The 17,177-nt window shown below is 51.2% G+C and overlaps 1 protein-coding gene across 2 annotated transcripts; it reads left to right on the top strand.

Moving 5' to 3' along the window:
- The first annotated feature begins 2,926 nt into the window (after positions 1 to 2,926).
- Positions 2,927 to 12,290, top strand: LOC119544798 (cytochrome b-c1 complex subunit 1, mitochondrial). 2 transcript variants are annotated; one of them, XM_037850349.1, is made up of 13 exons: positions 2,927 to 3,056; positions 3,337 to 3,477; positions 5,107 to 5,193; positions 6,287 to 6,416; positions 7,538 to 7,736; positions 8,317 to 8,396; positions 9,879 to 9,994; positions 10,225 to 10,368; positions 10,469 to 10,629; positions 10,737 to 10,822; positions 11,165 to 11,253; positions 11,563 to 11,638; positions 12,085 to 12,290. In XM_037850349.1, exons 1-13 carry the CDS (start codon positions 2,988 to 2,990, stop codon positions 12,147 to 12,149), a joined length of 1,443 nt encoding a protein of 480 aa, XP_037706277.1. In that variant the 5' UTR covers positions 2,927 to 2,987; the 3' UTR covers positions 12,150 to 12,290. The 2 variants fall into 2 exon arrangements, with proteins under 2 accessions (XP_037706277.1, XP_037706271.1); XM_037850343.1 differs by having other exon boundaries at positions 2,973 to 3,101.
- The last annotated feature ends 4,887 nt before the right edge of the window (positions 12,291 to 17,177 follow it).

Below are 17,177 nucleotides of genomic sequence, written 5' to 3'. Positions count from 1 at the left end.
TTTTCATATTTCTGGAACATTCTTATCACCACTATGCTATTCCATATATCAATGTTTTCCATTCTTTTATCCTGTTCAATGTGAGCAGCTGATCCAGTTACAGAGTAAAAGAACACATCCAAATGTTTGTTCCTGTATAATAATGAATAACTGTGTTAAAAATACAAGCGTCATATCCAAGAGGAGCCTGAGGAGACAGGACAACTAAATGTAATGTGATATCCTGGATGGGATCCTGAAACAAAAAAGAACATTAGTTAAAACTAAGGAAATCTAAATACTATAGGCTTTAGTTAAAAATAATTTATCAATATTTGTTCATTAATTGTAACAAATGTACTATACTAACGTAAGATGTTAATAAAAGGAAAAGCTGTGTGTTGTGGATGTGCATGTGAATAGAACTTGTTGCACTATCTGCTCAATTTTTCTGTAAATTTAAATCTGTTTTAAAAAATAAAGTTAAATAAAAACAAAACAAGTGGAAGGATGGACCAGTTAGAAGGTTCTCTCTATTCTACTTTGTTTTTCATGTCTAAACCATAACATAATTTTAGCTTGCATAATATTAAAAACACACTAAGCATCTTTTGTCTGATTTTTATGAGATAGTTTTATTTTTTTTATTTTAAATGAAATTTTATTGAGATATATTCACATACCCTACAATCCATCCAAAATATACAGTCAGTGGCTCACAGTATCATCACATAGTTGTGCATTCATCACCACAATTTCAGAACATTTCCATTACTCAAAAAAAACCCACAAAAAACAGACCCCCTCAAAACATTTCATACCCCTTATCCCCTCCGTTATTGACCCCTAGCATTGCTATGGCATATTTGTTACTGTTGGTGAAATAGTATTAAGATATTAATGTTAACTATAGTCCATGGTTTGCAATAGGTGTTTTTTCCAATGTACCTCTCTATTCTTAACTCTTTGTAATAGTGTCATACATTTGTTGTAGTTCATGAAATGAATTTTTAATATTTGTATTGTTAATCACAATCATCATCTATCACAGGGTTTACTGTGTTATACAGTCCCATGTTTTACCCTCTAGCTTTCCTTCTAGTGACATACATGACTTTAAACTTCCCCTTTCAATCACAACCACAGGTACAATTCAGTGCTGTTAGTTACACTCACCATAATGTGCTACCCTCACCTCTATCCATTTCCAAAAATTTAAACTCAACCTAGTTAACAATTTGCACATACTAAGCATGTGCTCCCCATTCTCTAGCCTCCTTCTATATCCTGGTAACCTATATTCTAGATTTTACCACTATGAGTTTACATATTATAATTAGTTCATATTAGTGAGATCATACAGTATTTATTCTTTCATGTCTGACTTATTTCACTCAACATAATGTCTTCAAGGTTCATCTATGTCGTCATGTGCTTCAGGACTTCATTCCTTCTTACTGCTGAATAATATTCCATCATACGTATATATCACATTTTGTTTATCCATTCTTTGGTTGATAGACACTTATTTCCATCTTTTCACAATTGTGAATAATGCTGCTATGCATTTGGGTGTGCAAATGTCTGTTCATGTCCCTGCTTTCAGTTCTTCTAAGTATATACTTAGTAGCATGATTGCCAGATCCTATGGCAGCTATATACTTACCTTCCTGGGGAAATGCCAAACTGTCTTCCACAGTGGCTGCACCATTGTACACTCCCACCAGCAGTGCATAAGTGTTCCTATTTCTCCACATCCTCTTCAACGCTTGTGATTTCTTGTTTGTTTAATAGCAGCTATTCTAGTAGGTGAGATATCTCATTGTCATTTTCATTGTCATTTCCCTAACAGCTAGTGAAGATGAGCATTTTTTTTTGTGCTTTTTAGCTATTTGTATTTCCTTTTTGGAAAAATATCTATTCAAGTGTTTTACCTGTTTTGAAAATGGGTTGTTTCTCTTATTGAGTTGTAGGATTTCTTTATATATTCTGGATATCAAACCCTTATCAGAAATGTTGTTTCCAAATATTTTCTCCGATTGAGTTCGCTGCCTTTTCACCCCTTTCACAAAGTCCTTCGAAGCACATAAGTGTTCAGTTTTGAGGAGGTCTCATTTATTTATTTTTTCTTTCATTGCTTGTGCTTTTGGTATAAGGTCTAAGAAACTACTGCCTATTATTATACCTTGAGGATGCTTCCCTACACTTATTTTAATTATAAAAAACAAGCAAAATTAATCATGTACACATGCAAAAGGAAGCAGAATTCAGACGTACTCTTTATTTCCAAAGTAACATATACTTTTTGTAAACATAAAACGTTCTATTTTAAAATAATACAGAAATGTAAAAATGGTAGCCTCCTTTCCCTTCCCTTCAATCTATTTCTCAAAAGTTAGCAGGCTGAAAGTTTAGAGTGAGCTCCTTTGATTTTTTCCCTACCTATTCATTATAATAGAAAAAGCATGTTTTGTTTTTGTTTTTGTTTTTGTTTTTTCCCGTTTGGTCCGTTTTCTTTTGTTTTCAAACAAGAAATTCTATTTCACAAATTAGTTTTTAATTTGATGCTTTTTTTCTTAGCAATATATTGTAAAACTTCTTTCATGTTAACCATCTAAATCTACTTCATTATTTTAAAGAGAAAACCGTGCCTTTCAGTGGCTGCCTAATAGTCTCAGTATTCCACACCCGTGCTTTAGTCCCCAGGCTAAACCCGCGGATACACTGTGGTTGCGCTACCCGGCTCCCGCCAGGCGATGGATCTGGACGCCTGCGGTTCGTGAGAAACATCATGCACTCTGCCTCCCATGCATGAAAAGGAGGAAAGGACGGCAGGTGAAGGATCGCGACTGGACGCAAGGACAGATAGAGTCACCAACTACCAACGGGTATCTCCAAAGGTCGCCAGGGAGCGGCCGAGCTCCAAACCCACGGAATTGCGCCTGCGCCCCGAGCGCCGCCGCGCCCGCTCCACGCATGCGCGGCTTGGCGTCAACAGGAGCGAAAAGATGGCGGCGTCCATAGTTTGCCTGGTTGCTGGCAGCGGAGCGCGGATGCTAGGGCGGGCCCGCCGCTCGGTGAGGTGGCGGCGGGAGCGCGGGTTTGCGGGGTGCGGGTCTTCGGTACGTGGATGGGAGCAGGAGGTTAGCGTCGGCGGGTCGAGATGGGAAGGACGTGGTGTCAGGGCCGCGGGAAGGTCACGGCCGAGGGCGAGAGCAGAGGGTCCCGCGGCAGGCCTGGGGGCCAGGACAAGAGTTTTGTTGCTAGAAGGGTCGGGGCTGAAGTCCCGTTGCGGACCTAGGAGTTGGAAAGCGACCCTCCGACCAGGGCCTGACTCTCGCGGATCCCTCCTTACAGCCGGCCTTGCTGAGGACGGCTGCCCTGCGGGGCACGGCCACCTTCGCCCAGGCCCTCCAGAATTTGCCCGAGACTCAGGTCAGCCTCCTGGACAACGGGCTCCGCGTGGCCTCGGAGGAGTCCGCCCAGCCTACTTGCACAGTGAGTAGGGGGCGCTGTAGGGTAGAAGGCCTCGGACTCAAGGGTTTACAGAGTCCACTTGCAGTCCCTACCCAGGTCAGGGCGTGACCTTGGGCTGGTCCCTCCCGTCTGTGGTTGGGTTCAGACTCCCGGCTCCCTCAATGTGTGGTGATTCTCCCACCCTAGCCCACACCCCAGCTACCCATCGGCTTCTTGGGGCAACCCTCAGATACCCAGTAGTCATTTAGCATACGATGTCTGCCAAGCAGGGGACCAGGTTCTTTACCAGGTATTTCTTAAGCAGTCCATATGAGACAGGTGATCTTGTCTCCGTTTTACAATGAGGAAATGGGCTTTAGAGAAGTTAGGCGACTTGCCCAAAGTCAAAACCTCCAGGCTAGACCAGGAGCGTACTTGCAGAAGAAATGTATTTGAAGATTCCAGTAAAATGGATGACTTTCCAAAAAGTACAAATCCTAAAAATGGACTCAAGGATAGGAATTTTGAATAGAATATATGAATGGGTGAAAATTTTTCCCAAGAATTAATCCCTTCCTGTAGAAGCCCCAGAGCCAGGTGGTTTTATTGGCAAATCCTTTCAGTTTTCCAGGAAAAACAAAATAATGCCTTACAATATAAGTTGTTATTGAACACAGGAAAAGATTGTGGGCAACTTTTCGTTATAGGCACCAACATAAACCAACACAAAGCCTGTTAAAAAAACTGAGTAGTGAATGCTGTGATTCGTGAAATCTAAGATGTCCCAGATTATAATGAACACCATTGTGCTCTAGTGACAGAGAAGGAAGCTGCCAGTTATAATCATAGGATATCCTAGATTGTAAAATGCATATTACTTCCCAGGATGTTAGATGTGAAGTAAATGTTCATCAAAGAATTTATGAAGCATGGTATGTACATCTAAGAAAAGTAGATGTGAACAATTTCAATGTGCCATGAACAAATAGTAAATTAAAAGACTAGACCATTGTGACCACAGTGGGTGAGTGGTGTGTTGTTACAGCACACCACCAGGCCATTAAGAAAATCATAAGATTCTCATTGAGTGCTAAGGTGACACTTGGTAATGTTCAGTGTCGAAGTCTAATTAACTTTTTGAAAAAGTGTGATTGGAAGGTTATTTTCTTAACATGATAAAATGTACAGCATCTAAATCAATGGTCTCCTTCCTTAATGAGGAAAGGATAAAAATCATCACTATAACAAGTCAGGGTATAGTTTTTGGAAAGGAGAAAATAAGGTATTGTTTGCATACAATGCGTTAGCATGTCTAGAAAAACCCAAAGAATCAACCAAAAAATGAGACTGAATCTTAAGAATTTTATGTGATGGCTGTACTAGGTGAGTGTGCAAAGTAAAAACTTCCCTGGGTGTCCTCAGTAATCAGTCAAGAAATAGGGCAGGAAGGAGAGGTGGGACAGTGAGACTGGTCACTCACCTGGTGCTCTGTACCAAGGGCATATCTGCTCCTTCAAGCTCAGGGGTTTACAAGGGCAGCTTCCCTCTCCCCCTCCCCCTTGTGGACTCATGAACCCCTGCCTGGGGCTTGTGCTGGTTCACCCCAGGGTGAGGTGCAAGTGGGGGCTGAAATGATTTGCTTGTTACCTTTTTCGGTGGTTTCTTGTACAGGTGGGGGTGTGGATTGATGTTGGCAGCCGTTACGAGACTGAGAAGAACAATGGAGCAGGCTACTTTGTGGAGCATCTGGCTTTCAAGGTGAGGCTTTCTAAGCCCTGTGTCTTTCCTGGGTGTGGGGCTGTTTGTTCCTCTCAAGAGCCAGCGTCCTCAATTATGGGCCTCAGAGCTGGGTGGGGAGTGCTTGCTGGCCTTTCTGAAAGGAGTCACATGGACTTGTGGACTTAGCCTCTCCTGAGTGAACACCTATCTAGCAAACCCCTGCATGAGAACCCCAAATCTGAAAAAGACCCAGGGAGCCACAGGAGCCCCCACTCATCAACAGAGAGGCCTGGCCTATTTGTGGTGTGCATGTACACCCATGCACTTATGGAACACACATAGGTATGCATGTGCATTGTAAAAAAAACCCATAGACACAGGCGTGCATGTGTGATTATGAAATGTCCTGCTCTGGTGGAAAACCTAGGCATCCCTTGATTGTAAAAGCGAGTACTAAGGTTTCTTGAGGGTGGGGACTGTCACCATTGTAGCCCCTTGGAGTAAAGACTGGGTTTTTAAAATGAATGGGTTAGATGGAGAAGGGAGCATGGGAGGCAGAGCTCCCTATACCCACACTGACAGGGGTGTAGTGCAGGATTATGTAGCCCAGCCAGCAGAATCACAGAGGTGTGTGCAAATGTCACTGTGTGTGTGTGTGTGTGTGTGTGTGTGTGATGAGACAGCAAACTGCCATGTACAGACTTGGGACTGGGGTAGGGCCTCACAGAAGTGGCTACCAGCATATATAGACTCACGCTACAGAATGGTGTGGGGGTGGGATGGGGTGGATACAATCTCCTGAATACAGATCTAAGCTTACGTGACTGGGGATGTCGGTAAGGAGAGGAGGGACTGTCAGGGCCAGGCTGTCATGGGAACCCTGGGCTTCAGACAGCACCAGCTGTAGCTGGATTCTGATTGTGTACAACCTGTTGGCCCACAATGGTGCAGCCTCAGTAAACTCAAGGCCTCCTTAGTCCTTGGTGAGTACACTCTGGACCCATATCTCCAGAGTCCTTGTCTGCTGAGGAGGATACCTGTGGTCCAGTGATTCTGCTGGGACCTAAGCCTGTGAGGACAGGGGTCCTGGGCTTCCTTATGACTCCTGACTGGTCCCAGTGTCTGGTTTCAGGGAACAAAGAATCAGCCTGGCAATGCTCTGGAGAAGGAGGTGGAAAGCATGGGGGCCCATCTTAATGCCTACAGCACACGGGAGCACACAGCTTACTATATCAAGGCCCTGTCCAAGGACCTCCCGAAAGGTAATAGCCTGGTGGCTGGGCTGGGGCAGGGTGGGAAGGGCTCCAGAGGAGCAGAGGACAGGCTCTTTTTTTTTTTTTTAATTCAGTTTTAGTGAGATATATTCACATATCCTATAGTCATCCACAGTGTACAATCAGTTGTTCACAGTACCATTACATAGTTGTGCATTCATCACCAAAATCAATTTTTGAACATATTCATTAGTCCAAAAAAATTTTTTTTAATAATAAAAAAAAGAATAAAAATACAAGTGAAGAACACCCAAAATATCCCATCCCCCATCCCTCCTATTATTCATTACTTTTTTCCCCATTTTTCTACTCATCTGTTCATATACTGGATAAAAGGAATGTGAACCACAAGGTTTTCGCAATTGCATAGTCACACTGTTTAAGCTACATAGTTATACAATTGTCTGCAAACATCAAGGCTAAATAAATAAATAAAATCAAGGCTGCTTGGTTGCAGTTCAACAGTTTCAGGTATTTCCGTCTAGCTATTCCAATACACTAAAAACCAAAAAGGGATATCTGTATAATGCACAAGAATAAGCTCCAGAATGACCTTTCAACTCTATTTGGAATCTCTCAGCCACTGAAACTTTATTTTGTTTTATTTCTCTTCCCCCTTTTGGTCAAAAAGTTTTTCTCAATCTCACAATGCCTAGTCCAGGTTCATCCCTGGGAGTCATGTCCCACATTGCCAGGGAGATTTACACCCCTGGGAGTCATGTCCCACATAGTGGGGAGGGCAGTGAATTTACCTGCCGAGTTCACTTAGAGAGAGAGGCTACATCTGGACAACAAAAGATGTTCTCTGGGGGTCAATCTTAGGCACAATTATAAGTAGGGCTTAGCTTGTTTGCAGTAACAGGCTTCATAAGGCAAGTCCCAAGATTGAGGGCCTGGCCTCCTAAATTGGTAGGAGGACAGGCTCTTAAAAGAGGAGCCCCTGGTCTGACCACAGAATTTGACTACCCAGATGGTATATCCTTGCAGCACGGCAACCAGGGGTGGACCCCGGCAGGAGACACCAGACCTGGGGGTTTTATGCTGTCACTGATCTTGAGGGCCTTTCCTTGGCCCACCTGGTGCCCCAGACATGCCCCTCTTACATCTAGCTGTGGAGCTCCTGGCTGACATCGTGCAGAACTGCAGCCTGGAAGACTCACAGATCGAGAAGGAGCGTGACGTGATCCTGCGGGAGCTGCAGCAGAATGATGCATCACTGCGGGATGTGGTCTTCGACTACCTGCATGCTACGGCATACCAGGGCACACCCCTGGCACAGGCTGTGGAGGGGCCCAGTGAGAATGTCAGGTGAGGGTTGGCCGGGGCCATGGTGAATGTATCTCCCCATTCTGGCTCAGGCCAGACCCCTTCCAGGTCAAGTCACGTGAGTTTGTGTTTATTTGGCTGGATACTTGTGCTGTCTGTTGTATTTTCCTTACTCATGATTAGAGACTTTTTTCCTATGTTGCCATGTGGTTCCCATGAATCTTTTTCAAGTCTGTATGTGGTCTTCACTTGCATTTTGGGTCTTGTTTTAGGATACATTTCCCTGTGCATCTTGACAGCCTGAGGGAGGGTGCATCTGGGTATCTCACCCATGTGACTGCTGATCCCCTGGATGCGGGGGTGGGCTGTGAACTCTGGCACTGCCCCTCGAGGGTCCCCACAGTGTCACTTGCATCCTCCTGAGAGAGGACTGTGAACCTGTTCTGGGGTCAGACATGAAGTGAGGTTGCTTGAGGGCTGCATGTGGGTGACAGAGATGGGAGAAGGGGATCAAGGGTGTGAAGTCATGCATCTCTTTGACTGTTTCTACAGTCCTATTTTGTGAGATTCAACTTGCTCTTGTTCAGAAGAGATGTCAACCCGTTGGTCATATGTCTTGCAGGAAGCTGTCGCGGGCGGACTTGACCGAGTACCTTGGCAGGCATTACAAGGCCCCTCGCATGGTGCTGGCAGCGGCTGGAGGTGATTGACAGGCTCATTGAAGCCCTCAGTTATTAGGGATCAGGGCTCCTGGTTCTGACCCCCTTCCACTCCTGGGGACCCTGTTCCCACCCTGGCCTTGAGGGGGAGCAACCACATGCTATCATAGGTTGGGGTAAGGTTGTACCCTGCTGCCACCGCTGGGAATGGCCACACAGGGATGCTGCTCCTCTCTTTAGTACTAGCCTCAGTTGGGCTGCTGGCTTTTCTCCAGGCCTTTCTTAATTCCACCTGGTCCCAGGAAAGACTGTCCCTGGGGCATGGACTGGTGGGGGAGACAAGCCCCTAGGCTTGTTCTTTATAACCTCACCAGTGGGTGAGCCAGACATTGGATATGTGATGAGTCACACGATGATAAACTAGGACATGTCTTGGAAGGAAGGAAAGCACAGAGTGGTATGGGGGCCTTTTTAGGGACTCACTTAGATGCGGCGGTCAGAGGGACTTTTGAAGCATATGTCATTTGAGCAGATGCCTGAAGTATGGTAGAAGTTAGATGGGGAATGGGGGACCTGAACAGAGGGGAGGGGCAGTACCATGACCTGAAATGTATTTTAAGGTTTGCTCTGCTGCTTTGGGAGGGCCATGATGGAGGCAGACAGACCTGGGAGGGCCGTGGCAGCTAACTCAGTGGGATATGGCAAGAATGAGGGAGAGAAGTGGCTGAAGTCAAGATGGTTTTATAGGTGGAAGCATGATAGCAGTCCAGACATGGTGGGCAGGGGAGCAGGGTCAAGGATGCTTCTCCAGATTCTGGCCTTGGGTCCGTGGAAAAGACTGATAGGCAGAGCAGGATTGGGGACCTTGCAGGCCGGGAACCTGGGAGAACCAAGAACATTTTGAGTTCCTGACATGTTGGACTTTGTTGAGTTGGAGCAGGGCCTGAGCTCAGGGGAGGGAAGAATAAAAGGCTGAGGCAACTGGCTGGCTGGCCTGGGGCAGGCTGCCCACTGCGGCAGCACTTAACAGTCCAGGTGCTTGGGCAGCAGAGGCCTTTTGTGGAAGTGAGGAAGCAAGGACCAGCAAGGGATCCTGAGAGTGTGAGTTCACAATGTTGCTTGTGTACAGGTCCAGCTCTCAGGGACCTCAGAGGTAATCACAGCCCTCCAGCAGCACCTCTGTACCCTTGCATTCATCATCCCCCACACTGGCAGCAGCCTCTATCTGTTTGTCCTTGATGTGGGTGAGATGCTTTTTATAGGGCAAGAAGCAGCACTTGTGTCATAGGAACCCATTCTTAAACTCGCCATGCTTTGCTTTCCAGTGGCTGAGGCGATGGGAGCTGTTTAACCTAAAGTGCCTGCTCTACACCAAGGCAGGGTCTGTCGGTGTAGGATCCTCTTCTCTTGCCCTGTCCTTATGGCCTGTCTTCCTTCTGATGTCTTGCTAAGTCGGGACACGAGGATTCCCCCGACTCTGTTCCTTGGACCCTGGCTGGCCAGTAACACTTGTCTGTCTTGGCAGGGGTGGAGCACCAGCAGCTGCTAGACCTTGCCCAGAAGCACTTCAGTAGCGTCTCTGGGACATACGAGGAGGACACGGTGCCCACTCTCCATCCATGCCGCTTCACTGGCAGTGAGGTGCGCTGCCTGGTGGGCAGGGGCGTTCTCTCAGCTGGGGGCCTCTGGGAAGACTCTCGTATGCACGGTTATCCACGTGACTCTGGGGATGCCTTGGTGGTTGGAAAGGGGTCCACTGCCTCATAGGCACACGTATGGTCACATACAAACACCCTCCACTCACATCCAGCATCCTTTCTGGTCACCTGGGCACTCTGGCTGTTCCTCAGCTTCACCTTATCCTGTTGCAGATCCGCCACCGTGATGATGCCTTGCCCCTGGCCCATGTGGCCATTGCAGTGGAGGGGCCTGGCTGGGCCAACCCAGACAATGTGGCTCTCCAGGTGGCCAATGCCATCATCGGCCACTATGATTGCACTTATGGTGGTGGCACGGTGAGTGCCGGGGATGGGCTTGGGGTCCTGCCTTCACGGAGGAGAGGGTGCTGGCATTGGGACCCAGGAGGGTGGGTGCTGACCTCTGTTGCCCCGGCAGCACCTGTCTAGCCCACTGGCTTCGGTTGCTGTGGCCAACAAGCTGTGCCAGAGTTACCAGACCTTCAACATCTGCTACGCAGAGACTGGGCTGTTGGGTGCCCATTTTGTCAGTGATCGCATGACTATCGATGACATGATGTTTTTCTTACAAGGCCAGTGGTGAGTGCCGGCCGGTACAGAATGAAATGGGAGCCTTTGACCAGGATAGTGGGAGGCTGAGACACACAATCTCTTAGAATGTCCCCTCTCCCTACCTCTGGCTTTAGGATGCGCCTATGCACCAGTGCTACAGAGAGCGAAGTGGCCCGGGGCAAGAACATCCTTAGAAATGCCCTGGTGTCTCATCTGGATGGTGAGCACCATGGTCCTGTGGGGAAGCAGTGGTGATGGGGTACACCCTGGCAGCGACAGCCCCACAGTAGCCACCATTCCTAGCCAAGTTTGGGAGCCTTTGAGGCTCATGCCGTACCTCACCCTCCCACCCGTAGGGGCTTGGGGCTCCAGATGCAGGTGGTGGTGGTGGGGAGAGGGGGCAAATCAATAGCCCATGCTACAGTAACAGTGGTTGTAGTCTGTTATGATGGGGTTCGAGCAGGCTCCAGGGGTCAGCCCAAGTTTGGGGGTTCTTTGTGCACTTGTGGTCCAGGACTGAATTGGACTGGGTAGGCCCCTAAGCCTCTCTCTACCCCCACAGGTACCACCCCTGTCTGTGAGGACATTGGACGCAGCCTCCTGACCTATGGCCGCCGAATCCCCCTGGCTGAGTGGGAAAGCCGGATTGCGGTAACACAAGGCCCCTGGGAGAGGTTCCGGAAGCTTATCTTGACAGACCCCAAAGGGGTGGAGAGTTGGGGCCTGGCAGAGCAGAGAATGCTCCTGTAGGCATCCCAGGTGGCGTAGTTGGTGGGCAGGGCAGAGGCACTGATAGGTGGGGCCTATAGAAGTCTGCAACAGGGAAAGCCCTACTGGGGGGTAGCCCCCCACCCCCACCCCCGGGTATGTGAGGGAGATGTTGTTCAGTGGAAAATGTTGGCTGCCTGAGGTGGGTGCCCAGGTGCCTGGGGTCAGTGTGCTCTCTGCTTCGCCCTGCAGGAGGTAGATGCGAGGACGGTGCGTGAGGTCTGCTCCAAGTACTTCTATGACCAGTGTCCAGCAGTAGCTGGATTGGGTGAGTGGCCTAGACAGTTGGTGGTCTGCTCTTTGTCCTCAGGCCATTCTCTTGTCTCCCCTCCGCCTCTGCTCCCCCAGCCCCCAGCCTGCACTGGGAGTGGCAAATTGAGGCCCCCAAGAGGCTCTCTCCAATAGCCTGATTGCCAGGGAGTTCTTGCTCAGAAAACCTGTCCTGGCAGCTCCCTGACTCCCTGCCAGAGTGTCTCCATCAATACCCCACGCCCATCAGGTAACGGGCACTTCAGTATGTGGGGTGGGGCTCTGAGGGCTGGAGCATGAATGGACAGGCTCAGCTCCCTTGGGGGAATGTTCTCTTTCCTCTTTCCACTCAAAGCCTGTCCTTGTGCTGCTCTGGGCAGCTCAGAGTCAGGTGTGGCACAGGGCCAGGGTCCCTGTACAGGCCAGGTACCCCACCCTGATGCCCCACCCTATCTATCCCCACAGGCCCCATCGAGCAGCTCCCCGACTACAACCGGATCCGTAGCGGCATGTTCTGGCTGCGCTTCTAGGCAAGAAGCCTGTGCAGGCAAGAGGGCGGGACCAGGGTTCATGGTCCTCCCCCCACCACACACATACCACCCCGGCTCCTCAAACCCTTGCAGGAAGAGGGCGTGCCACAGATGAACTCCAATAAAGTCCTGTGTTGAGAACTGCGTGGTCCTCTTGGCATTGTCCTCAAGTCCACTGGGCAGTGGGTGGGGAGCAGGGACTTCCGCCCCATCCTCAGGATTCTTTTGCTTTCTCATAGAGTGATATGTCCTCAGCCAGGGGTAAGCGTGAGGTCTACAGCTTGGAGGCCAGAAGTCTTTGATGCTTGCCGGGAGCCGAGCCCAGATGTTCCTATTCAACCACGTGGGGGATGTTCTTCAGCTGGCCTGTTCCAAGAGTGGGATTCTAGGAATCCCTGGGAACTGCAGACCCTGCCTTTGCCCTGGGAGGGATCTCCGTGTGGGAACTCGGGGCTCGTGTGGGAAGCCTTTAGCTGTGGGCTCTGTGCATTCACCCTCTGGTGGTCCCTCGTCCCCTGGAATGCACCAAGAGGGGCCAAGGGCTGTCCCTGAGGGAGCCTCCTTTATTGTATTTACCATGGGTTCTGGGAGGAGGCTAACCTGGGGCGAAGTGTTCCCATTCGGTTTCTAACTGCTGCCTGGACAGGCAGGGCAAGAATCCTTTGCCTCGATTCGCTGCTGACTCAGGCTCCAAGAATAGCCCTGAGCTCAGTGGGGCCCAAGCCCCCTCCGTCGACTAGGTCTGTCCCAGGCAAGTCCTGAGCTGCTGGCCTGATGATCCCCTGCCCATCTCTCTGTGGCAGCCAGGACCTGCCAGAGCACTTGGCTGGCTGGTCCCTCTGCTACTCCTTTGAACCCTGGTCCCCAGGGCATGTAGGCCTTTCTTCCTGTGCCCCTGCCCCATCTTTCCACATTGATGTTCCATGGAGGCTCAAGGGGGAAGACGGAAGTGAGGGGCCTGATTCTCCTGTGAGGAAGTCGCTGGCTGGCAACTGTGTGAGCAGGGATCCTGGAACAAGGGTTGTTGAAGAGAGGGCCATTCAGGAGACTGCAACATCCCAGCCTGGAAGCAGTCAGATTAACTCTTACATCACTCTCACTTGTCTTCCCACCCACCTGCTTCCACAAGATGTCAATCCAGGAACATCTGTCAAATACCTTCTAGATCACAGAAACTGACTAGAGAACTTTCAGGCTGGTCCTGCTGTCTGGCTGGACAGTGAAGAACCCTGACAGCGCACCCTGGGATGTTTGTAGATGGCTGGAAGGACAAGTGGGTGCAGCACACTGGGCAGAGGGGACAGTAGATGCAGAGTCTGTTGCTGAGTCCCTAGAGGATGGCCTTTGATTTCTCTAAACCAGGCCTGGCCCTCAAAGGCTACAGACATGCTGGACATGTGAGAGCTTGACATGCTGGGAGTTATCTGACCTTGAATGTGAAGCCACTGAGTTTGGTCTTTACTCTGGAGGCATGTTGGGGAAAGGCCATCAGGTTACTGTGAAGAGAAGTAACTTGGTCAAGAGTTGAGGTTCATCATGAGGACTCCCTGGTAGTCCTAGTAGCCACATTGTGACAGCAGAGATTACACTGTAGGAAAAGAGCAGGTGGACCGAGAGGGACCCGCAAGCAGGATGATACCCCCAGCATGGTTGGGGCACCATGGGAGAGGAGAAAGCTGTAGGATGACCTGCCCAGCATTGGCCACTGTTCTGGTAATGAGTTTGGGGGTGTCCAGGACACAGCAGGATGTGGGCTGCAGATACATTGTGCCATATGGCAGAAGTAGTGACTGAGGTTGGGGAAGGAGGTATCCAGGGAGCAGGAGGTGCACAGAGAGAAGGATGGAGCTCTGGGGACCCCACTGCCCTGACGGGGCTGCAGCTAGATGCTGGCCTTAGGCTGTGTTCTAGGCTGTGTGCCTGCCAGGAGCCTCGGAGAGCCATGCCCTTGCTCTGAAGCCTCACAGGAGCTCCAGACAAGCACTCATCCTCAACCTGGGTCCAACCTCCCCAACAGCCTCCTCCCAGCACCCTGTGAGCAGCCTTGCCTTTCTTCTATGTGTACCTCATGTTTCTTGTGGGGTTTGCCTGAACACCCTCTCAGCTGAGCCTCCAGTCCGTACCTTAAAAGTGGGGCCCCCGTATATGTGTGTGTCTAAACTACCTGCCAGCTCTGCCCTGATGTTGCCACCCTCACAGTACAGGAAGAGGTGAAGGTTTTGGGGGCAGGGCCTTCCTCTGTAACAGGAGCATGGCTGGTTCCCTGCCAGCTTCCAGGGATGGAGGATCCCTGGACCCAGTTGAGGAGACCCTGATGTTTGGAAAAGTTCCCCAGTTCTGTGGGGTCATATCACCATGTTCTAGGATAGTAGAGAGGGTCAGTGATAAGAGTGGCTGTCTCTGCAGCTCCAACTTTCCTAGACAGTAGGAAAACAAGCAGCATGGATGGTCCTCATTGTCCCCAGCTCTGGCCATAGCAGAGTGCTCAGGTCCTGGAGGAGACCTGGGGAGATGAGTACAACAGAAACTCTGCCCCTCATCTCTTCCCCCTCAGCCTGGGGATCTTCAGTAGAGAGTGTGGGGCCAGGCATGTCAGAAAGGGCCAGGTAGCAGTGGTTACTATAGACATGCATTCTGGTCTGCCCAGAATCACTGAGGACCAGTGGGAAAAGAAATAAGCAGAGCCCTGGTTGGGGCCTGCTCTTTTTGGGGTGTCTTTCTGCCTTGGTGTCAGCCCCTAATTTAGAGAAATGCTTATACAAAGACTTACCTCCTCAGGTCAGTGCTCCTGACTCAGGGGTTTGTGTTGAGAGGACCATCCCCAGTCCCAGAAGCCAGTCGGGAGAGGTGGGAAGTCAGGCTGGGTAACGGGAATGGGGCAGGGGCTGGTAATGAAGCTATAAATGAGGCCCATGGTGGGGAAAGGAGAGGCTCAGGGTGACCCTGGGCCCTGGCAGGGATGGGAGTAGAAGGGGGTCTTCAAGAAAAGTGGGATGAAGCAGAGAGTCTGGCAGTCCAGAATGGGAAGATATAGGTAAGGGGGCCCTGGCTTGGAGCTTGGACAGGCGCACCAGGGGGGGCATGGGAAGGAGGGGATGGATTCCTGAGGGATGAGCTGTCACCGTGGGTGGTCCCTCCACATCTGGATGGCATCTGTTTGTGACTGTTTCAGGGCATAGTAGGGGGTACAGGACATTGGGGTGGACAAGTATGCATAAACATAATTCAGGTTCATTCTTCTTCCTGGCTCCCCCACCAAATGATGGTGATGGGGATTACCTAGGTCCAGCCCAGTGGGGTCTTGGTTTCCTCATGTCCACAACTTGCTGGGGGGCTGTTCCTCCTGTCAAGGGGAATGGGGTGAGACACAGGAGGCTTGACAGACTCAAGGGATGGTTGAATCACAGGAGTGGCTGGCGGGACCCATGGCCTGAGGGATTGTCTGGTCTGCCCCCCCTTCCCCCTATGGTGGGGGGGGGTGTGTGTGAGTCATCTCCAGCTGTAACCTCCCCTCTGGCTGCCAGTACTGCTTCCCCTTCTGTCCCCAGGAACCAATCTTTGCATCCCAGCCTCCAGCAGTCACTTCAGTGGTCCCTCCGTGATTGACCAAAAGCAGCCAAGACCTCTGACCCTACATGAGGTGGGGAGGCTTCCTCAAGTGTCAGTTCATGAGGACCCTTCTGGGGGATTCCCAGAGGCCACAGGAGGGGGGCTTTACACTTATATGGCTTCCGATCATCTGTCCGGGGGGTGGGGGCGGGGGCGGCGACCTCTTAGGGCGGTGGGTAGGGGCGGGCAGCCTGGGTTCCCGCCCGCCGCTCCGCCCCTTGGGATCAGGGACTTTTCTCAGCCCTGGCGGCGGGACTGCGGCGGCGGCGGCGGCGGCGGGAGCAGGCGGACTCGCAGGCAAGGCTGGGCCGGGCGGCTGGGGTGAGGGCAGGGGTCTCTGAACTCGGACTCGCTGGGTCCGCGAGGGTAAGGGTCTTGGCTGAGCGTTTCCCCCATCCAGGATGAGGCTGCGAGTCCTGGTGGCCGTGCTCTGCGCTGGGATCCTGGCGGGGACGCCCCGAGTGCGGGCCCAGCAGCGGGAGAGAGGTGGGCACCGCGCGGGGAGGACCCACTCCAGGGCACTGCACCCTTCGCCCGTGGCTCCACTCGTCCTCCATCCCGGATCCTCCCACCTCCACGAAGCCGCGGGGATTCCTCCCAACTCGTCCAAGACTCCCCAAACCCACCGCGACCCGCGCTGCGCCCCCCAATTCTCATGTTATCCCTTTTGGACCCCAGTTGTGGCTCCCCAAATACACTCTGGGTCCCCTACCTTCGCCACCCCGCGCCAACCCCTCCAAAACCTTGCCGCCCCCCCCCCCCAAGGCGGAACACAGTCGCGCCAGCGCTGCCCCTCCCCAACTCCCCCTTCCCCCGCCCGCACGCCCCAACCCTTGGCGCCGAGTCTCCTCGGGATGCCACCGCGACTCCCTCCACAGCACCCAGGTCCAAGCCGGCCCCGGCGCGGTTTGCATGAACACATAGGCCGCCCCCACCAGTCCCAGAGAACCGCAGGGCGGGAGTTGGAGTCTAGGAATGTGCTTCAAGGAGAGATTTTGACCTCCTCTTCCCACCCCAGTGACCTGCACGCGCCTTTACGCTGCTGACATCGTGTTCCTACTCGACGGCTCTTCGTCCATCGGCCGCAGCAACTTCCGAGAAGTGCGCAGCTTCCTCGAGGGGCTGGTGCTGCCCTTCTCTGGAGCAGCCAGTGCACAGGGCGTCCGCTTTGCCACGGTGCAGTACAGCGACGAGCCGCGGTGAGTGGAGGCCTCCGAGGGAACTGGAGACCAAGACCCCTCCCCCAGACAGGGGCGGGGACCCCAGAAACCCTCATGTCAGGTCCCTCCAGAGACAGGCTATGGGGAACCCAGAGACCCCTACCCAGCACCCTCTCTGGAGACAGAGGCAGCAGTCGTTTAGTGGAGCCCTCTTCTCTGGAAACATCCCCCAGGCTAGTGCCCTGCCAAAGACAGGGTG

Source organism: Choloepus didactylus, chromosome 1, assembly GCF_015220235.1.
Source record: "Choloepus didactylus isolate mChoDid1 chromosome 1, mChoDid1.pri, whole genome shotgun sequence".
Classification (NCBI taxonomy): domain Eukaryota; kingdom Metazoa; phylum Chordata; class Mammalia; order Pilosa; family Megalonychidae; genus Choloepus; species Choloepus didactylus.
The sequence above is the reverse complement of the archived record's forward strand: the minus strand, read 5'-3'. Positions and strand labels throughout refer to the sequence as shown.

What these genes read in the sequence shown, in the direction of transcription:
- LOC119544798 (XM_037850343.1), top strand. Translation starts at nt 2,988, where the DNA reads ATGGCGGCGTCCATAGTTTGCCTGGTTGCTGGCAGCGGAGCGCGGATG. An exon ending in TGGAGCATCTGGCTTTCAAG is followed by an intron (nt 5,194 to 6,286) that starts GTGAGGCTTTCT and finishes GTCTGGTTTCAG; the next exon opens with GGAACAAAGAATCAGCCTGG. An exon ending in GCCGCTTCACTGGCAGTGAG is followed by an intron (nt 9,995 to 10,224) that starts GTGCGCTGCCTG and finishes ATCCTGTTGCAG; the next exon opens with ATCCGCCACCGTGATGATGC.